Below are 7,021 nucleotides of genomic sequence, written 5' to 3'. Positions count from 1 at the left end.
CTCCTTTTCTTCCAGCTCATAGCCCACCTGTGGGGCATAACCACTGACAACATTCATCATCACTTCTTCTGTTTCTACCTTCACACACATCAACCTGTCTGACTCTCGTTTCACCTCCTCCAGACAGTTTATAGCCTCCTCCAATGTTTCTAGCCTTGCTGCCCTTCCGCCTGGTCTCGGAGTTCCAAACTTCAGACTAACACTTCTATCCTTCCTCTTATCTCTTTTTGTCCGAATCAATCGCCCTCCTCTTCTTCTTTGTCTTTGACCAACAGTAGTCCAATTACCACCAGTACGCTGTAGGTCAACAGCACTGTTGGTGGTCTATGTTAACCTCGACCGATCTGGTATGGAAATGGTTTTTGCCATTTGATTTGACTAAAGTTTTTACACCTGATGCCCTTCCTGACGCAACCCTCACCATTTATCCGGGCTTGGGACCGGCACTATACCCTGGCTTGTGTACCCTAGTGGCTGGTTTATATACATATGTATATATGAACAAAATATAATCATAATTTCATATCAATAATTTTAAACATATACCTTTTATTTCTGAAAACAAAGGCAGCACAGTCATCCTTTAATGTACAATGTATCTTTTTTTTGCAGCTGACTAACTTAATTTCAAGTTAATCAAATATAAGTGAAATTTAAACACACGTCATTCAAGTTCAAATGTAAGAAAACATGACTTCTTTTTTCTTTTCAGATGTATCGTACAATGGGAAGATCATGGATGGATTCACTTGTGCTAAGAAACCTGCAGCTGAAAAAAAGGTTGGTTGTTTCTAAGATCTCGCTTTGAAGAGCAAAGTCACTCGTGAGCCAGTTGCTAGTGTAATATGTGAATTGAACTACTGTTAGAACAGTGAAATCTTTAGTAATGTAATCTGGCTGGACTTTGACTGATCTAGCAGTCTTATGAAATACAGATTCAAATGTTTTAGCTGTTTTTTTGTAAATGTTTACTAGACTATACAGCCCCATACCTGCAGGAGATCCCACAGAGCACTGGTCCAGAGTGTGTTTTAAATATCACCAAAAGACTTAGACAAAGGATTTAAGAAAGCCAATTTCAACAGATACAGTATGTGGCATGTTCTCCAAGATATCCTCCCAGCTGTTTCCTGAAAACTTGTGCACAACAATAGATAGAAGAATTTATCTTGTTAAGGATGAAGTTTGCCCCTGCCCCCAGAAAATTATTAATATCATTATAAAGCCATTATATACTGGCAGGAGTTTTGTTGGCCTGTAAAAAAAAGATTTATATTAAAAATGAACTCAAAAGGCTAGAGATAGAGAGAGACATATAGGACACAAATACCACTCATGTGTTTATAATTTTAAGCTTTGGTTGTTCCAGATTTAATTTTTACGTAAAAAAAAATACATGAATATAAATGAAAAATGTGATCCTCCTAACTTTTTTTTTTCCTCTTTAACGGTTAGAAAACAACATCCAATCTTGAATTTGTTTAGGAATCGTACTAAATAGGCTTTTATTGATTAAAAAGACAAAACTTTTTTTTTATAGATCTTTTTGCCCCCCGTCTTGCCCCCGGGATTCAGACCATACCATGGTTTTTGCCCATCAGCCCTGGCCAGCACTTCAGTGAGTTCTGCTCTGGCTCATGCGCTAACGTCCTCCAGGGGTCACATGGTTCAAGAGAAGCCACAGCAAGCAGGCCGGCATCAAATGGACATTAGTCAAAGAAGAGCACTTTTGGGAGAGGACATCCTGCCTAGTAAGATGGTGTTAAATCATTGTCTCTATAATCCATACTTACCTTATTATTTCCTAACATGCAAGTCTTTTTTTCAGATGAAGTGTATGTCTTTTTTTGAGTGTTGGTTACACTATGTAAACATACATTGTATAATTGCCAAACTTATTATGTTCACTTTAATTGTAAATATAAAAATACCGAATATTTATTAACTTTGTTGACCTAAATTAGGTAAATCAATATCTGGAATTCCTTTAATAGTCAAACAGTAAATACAGTAAATATTTTCAGATTCTAATTCAGTGATGGAGTTGCTAAACCCTGATGACCGCCAACATCTTCTGAGCATGCAGACCCATGTAAACTCCCTGGACTCCTTCAAGCTGGATCTTATGGAGAGCGAGCATAGTGGAGCTGGGAAAAAGATTGTCCCGACTTCCACCTCGTACCGACCCATGTCCTCCGTACTCTCATCCCGTTTCACCAAAGCGAAGCACAAGGATGATGATAATGTTGTCGTAGCTGGGCTGGATAAAAAGGTAGCATCCTGAATTGTCAAATCCACTTCCCTTAGCGAGTGGCACCTTAAAAGTTGATAATAGTGATTGTTTTTTGTCTTTGTCAGTGTGACTTGGATGACCAACAAGCTGCTGTTCAAATGAAGATGTTTGGAAAGATGACCAGGGAAACATTTGAGTGGTACCCTGACAAACTGCTCTGCAAGAGGTTTAATGTCCCAGACCCATACCCTGGGTATGACCTAACCACATCACATATTTACTCCTACACCCAGAACCCATAACACGAGTATCATTTAACAAAAACTTTACTTATGACAATTAGGCAATTGTAATTGTGTATTCCAGTTGATGACTTGAAGTGCCTTACACTTAAACCACAGGTGTCCACACTTTTTGTTGACTTTTCAAATTTCTAGACCAAAGTGATCTACCTACATTGATAATATTTAATATATAGTGTTTCCTCTATATCACAGTTCTCCTTTCGCTCCTTCAGTACATCGCAGATTTTTGTTTTAATCCGTTCCGCGGAAGTTTCGCTATATCACTGTATTTTACGGTAAATACTCTTTTTTAATTTCCAATATTTTCATTATTTTCGTGATAAAAAAAAAATTGTAGTAAAGTAAAAATATAGCAAAAAATAAACTAAAAGACATCGCTGCTAGCTTTGTTTACAGCAGTTTTTTACTGCAGTTGGTTTTTTTTCTCCCAAAACCAACCAACAAAACTTTTAACCAAACCTAAATGAAAAACGAATGAAACACTTGAAGCTTTGAAGCAGCTTAATAGGCACCCTTCATTATCTAAACATGCCTGGATTAAGTTATTTAGGGAAGCGCTTCAACACAACGTGACATAAGGAAAATCTGCAAAAATTGAAATAAGTTTTCTTTTGTTGTTATCTGTGATTCAATCTCTAGATCAGGTGTGGTTGGTCTCTCTAAGGTGAAGAAGGACAAGTTTTCAGTCTTCAACTTCCTGACGGTGACAGAAGACAGGAAGAAGACAGGTAAGTGTTTTGAATGATGAAGGCTGAATCAGATTAAAGGAACTTATTTTCCAATTGCACAGGAAAGTATTTAAAATACAGTGAAAATATTTGTATTCAAAGGCGACCTAGTGGGCTATCCTTATACAAATGAATATGGTTCTTAATGTCTAAATGAAATGTTATCAGTGCTTGGAGTGAAAAAAAACAAAACAAACAAACGAGGGATTGAACACAGCTGGATTCTTTAAACACCTTTTCTGAATGGCCACTTTTCGTGCCCCTACCTTGAACCGCAATAAGCCACTACATGGGAAAGCTTTCCATGACCCTGGCAACACTGATAAATTCTCAGATTCTGATAGTTACCTGCACAATTAAGACGTTTGTCTTGTATCCATGCACAGATCGTGCAAGATGGTGTTTAGTTTAAAGTAAAGTAAATAGATATAACTGGGAACAAAATAGTTCTTAAATATAGTGTTGAAATTAAAAATGAATTATGTCTCTTTTATAAATGCTTATATAATCTAAAATAAGGTTGTTAGTGGTTTAACTTGTTTTATGACTGTTTTGAGTGGATTTATACAGTACGGATCAAAATGACCCGCAACATAATCAATGTAATTTTTTATTTATTTTTTCAACATAATATAAGGGTTAATGTGCCTTATAACCTGGTGCGCCTTATGTATGGAAATAGACCCGTCAATTGATATCGCACCTTATAATGCGTTGCGCCTTATGGTCCGAAAAATACGCTACTCAACCGGCCTAGCTTGAAGCCAAGTGGGGGGGGCAGTACTCCCCCACACACTCTGTCTAAACCAGACATCACTAAATGCCGGACCCCCTCTCCATCCAGGCCAAGTGATGGTTCTGTCCGGACCTGTGACCGGTAATGGATAAGCGGATGAAAGTTGATGGATGAATGGATGGGAAAAATATGTATGTTCATTATTCCTGTAAGAATTTTAAAACATGTGCCTCATATGCTCCAAAACGAGGCATCAAGTAATGGTGACAACGTGAAGCGTCATTCATAACAAAACACAACTCGTTTGAACTGAGAACATGCAAAATAACAGAACGGCTAAACTCAGTGTGACAGTTGTACCCGAGTTATCACGCATGCAGTTACAGCACAACAACAGTTGTTCACTAAACATATTGTGGATTTTCAGGCAACTTAATTTTAGTGATGGGACAGTTGTGAAAGAGTGCTTGAAGAATAATTGAGAGAAATGTGGTATTCAAAACGGTTTTCTTTTCCCCCCCTAAAAGAAGTACTTTTCATTTATTGTTGACTTTTACTTTAGATTAAGGTTCCGAAACTACTTAAAAATTACAAATTACTCACAGAAACTACTCAATTACAGTGGTTTGAGTAAATGTAATTTGTTACTTTCTACCTGAAATCACCGTAAATTAAGTGTTTGGACAATATCAACAAATCGGATATTGGCAAAAACTTAATGTCGGGCATACCTAGTTCTTCTGTCTCCTTTTTTATCTTTTGCTCTTCCGCTCGACAGATACAAGGAAGAAGTCTAGATGGGATGTGTCAGACCAAAACAATGAGATGAACAAGGACACGCCTACATGTACGACCTCAGATGTTGGCATCAGTGATCAGATTCAGGTATAAACACAACTGATTAGAGCGCAATAAAACACGAACAAAAAAATAAATGAAAATAAAAACATTTTTATGGTCTCGTACAAGCAGGAAATGAAGAATGATGGCGAAAAAGAGGAAACGGAGGTGGAAGAGTGTAGCCGTCCTCCATTAGATATTTTTAAGGCCATTTTTGTCTCTTCTGATGAGAAATCATCAGAGGAGACATCATCAGAGGGAGAAAGTGAGGATGAGGTGCAGGACATAATGAAGAACACGGAAATCTCTTCAACGATTTCACCTGTCATTTCAAACGCTCCTCTGCCATCCACTTTCCCCGAGGTTCTTAGTGCATCTGACGACAACTACCGCTCCACTGAAAAACAAGGTAACCTCACAGATCATTTAACATTCCTGTTACTATCAGTATTCTGTTACTAGTTTGTTGACAACGCTGATCTTTCTTTGATTAAATGCAATAGCATATATATAATTGTAATTCCCATCTTTAAATTTTAATTGTAGGTGTACCACAGATATCAATGCAGGAAGAGTTTGGTCCAAGACTGCCCCCTTGTGCTGTCGGTGAGTATAAAATGATGTAACTTTTGTAATGTGTAATGGTAATCAGAGCTAGTATTTTATTGGTTGCCATAGGTATTTTCAGGACTATAAGTCACACTTTTTTTCATCCTTTGGCTGTGTTTGCAGCTTATACTCAGGTGCGACTTTTATATATTAAAATATATAATTTCACATGTTTGTTATGTTCACACTGAAAGCCACTAAAGGGCACTCTAGGCTTCTGTGCCAGTATCTACTACTCCTGTAAGTTGAACTGCCACTTATACACTGGTGCGGCTTATACGTAAGTTGAACTGCCACTTATACACTGGAGCGGCTTATACTTTTTTTTTTCTTCTTCATTATGCATATTTTGGCTTGTGTGACTTATATTCCGGAGCAACTTATTGTCTGGAAAATATGGTACTCATGAACCTGCCACCTGAGCCATGTACTTTCAACATTTGGCGAACAAATATGGAAAAAAAAATAAAAGAACTATTGTGGAAATAAAAATGATGTGCATTGGAATACAACTCATCATAAAGGTTCAGCNNNNAGCAGATGTTGCAAGCTATATATGGACAGTGTATATACACTAAACATAAATATAAATGCAACACTTATTTAGGTTATTTTTTTGCTGATCTGAAATGTTTTCCATGTATGTAAAAGGCCCATTTCTGTCAGATGTTGTACACAAATCTGTGTTGTTAGTGATCACACACACTAATACTGTGTATGTATATATGTATATATATGTGTATATATGTATATGTATATATATGTATATATGACTTACCCTACTCCTTTCCTGGTTAGGTGGAGGACAGTCCACATCTCTCAGCTCTTTCAGTAGAGAAAAGAAGAAAAGAAGGAAAACCAAACAGAAGAAGCACAAGTACCATAAAAGCCAAAAGGATAAGAAGGTAAAAAAAAAAAAAAAAGATTAATTAGAAAAAAGATAAATGTCTAATTTAAAAAATTGATTTCCAGAAAAAAAAGGAGAAGAAAGAAAAGCACAAGGAGAAGGAGAAGCATCATAAGAAGAGAAAAGAAAACTGCAAGGATCAGGATCAGGTGTCCACAGAGGAGCTGCTGAAAAGGATCAATTCTCACAGTGATCTATTCTCTTGAACATTTTTTTTGTGAGAAGAGAACATTTTAATCTGTAAATAAATTTTCATATTGAATCATGTGTGATGTGTGTTGCTTTTCAATAGCACGAGTGCTGTAGAACTACTTTTAGTGCAGTCCTTAATTTCCCCTTTTTCATACTTCTTAATTACAGTTGAAACCAGAAGTTTAAGATACACAATCATTTTTTTTTCTCACTGTCTGACATTAAATCAGAGTAAACTTTCTGTTTTAGGTGATTTTGGATTACCAAAATTATTTCTATTTGCTAAATGCCAGAGTAATGAGAGAGAATTTTAGACAATGTTTTTATTATTGTCTTAAAAGCCAAAGGTTTACATACATCTCATTAGTATTCGGTAGAATTGCCTTTAAACCGTATGACTTGGGTCAAACGTTTTGGATATCCTTCTACACGCTTTCCTCAATACTTGGCAGGAATTTTGGCTCATTCCTG

At 36.7% G+C, this 7,021-nt stretch overlaps 1 protein-coding gene across 3 annotated transcripts in view; it reads left to right on the top strand.

The window, feature by feature from the left end:
• Window positions 1-6,620, top strand: part of gpatch1 (G patch domain containing 1) — a 19,728-nt gene extending 13,108 nt beyond the window's left edge. For 2 of the 3 annotated variants that reach the window (XM_017032709.2, XM_017032708.2), the window contains 10 exons: window positions 713-780; window positions 1,541-1,751; window positions 2,025-2,272; window positions 2,359-2,486; window positions 3,178-3,266; window positions 4,781-4,887; window positions 4,972-5,251; window positions 5,389-5,448; window positions 6,250-6,356; window positions 6,424-6,620. In XM_017032709.2, coding sequence (XP_016888198.1) covers window positions 713-780; window positions 1,541-1,751; window positions 2,025-2,272; window positions 2,359-2,486; window positions 3,178-3,266; window positions 4,781-4,887; window positions 4,972-5,251; window positions 5,389-5,448; window positions 6,250-6,356; window positions 6,424-6,564 — 1,439 coding nt within the window. In that variant the 3' untranslated portion in view covers window positions 6,565-6,620. The remainder of the gene's footprint in view (window positions 1-712; window positions 781-1,540; window positions 1,752-2,024; window positions 2,273-2,358; window positions 2,487-3,177; window positions 3,267-4,780; window positions 4,888-4,971; window positions 5,252-5,388; window positions 5,449-6,249; window positions 6,357-6,423) is intronic. The other variant, XM_008309855.3, reaches the window with a different exon arrangement.
• Window positions 6,621-7,021: the final 401 nt, after the last annotated feature.

The sequence above is a fragment of the Cynoglossus semilaevis genome, chromosome 5 (assembly GCF_000523025.1).
Source record: "Cynoglossus semilaevis isolate Cse_v1.0 chromosome 5, Cse_v1.0, whole genome shotgun sequence".
NCBI classification, from domain to species: domain Eukaryota; kingdom Metazoa; phylum Chordata; class Actinopteri; order Pleuronectiformes; family Cynoglossidae; genus Cynoglossus; species Cynoglossus semilaevis.
The sequence above is the reverse complement of the archived record's forward strand: the minus strand, read 5'-3'. Positions and strand labels throughout refer to the sequence as shown.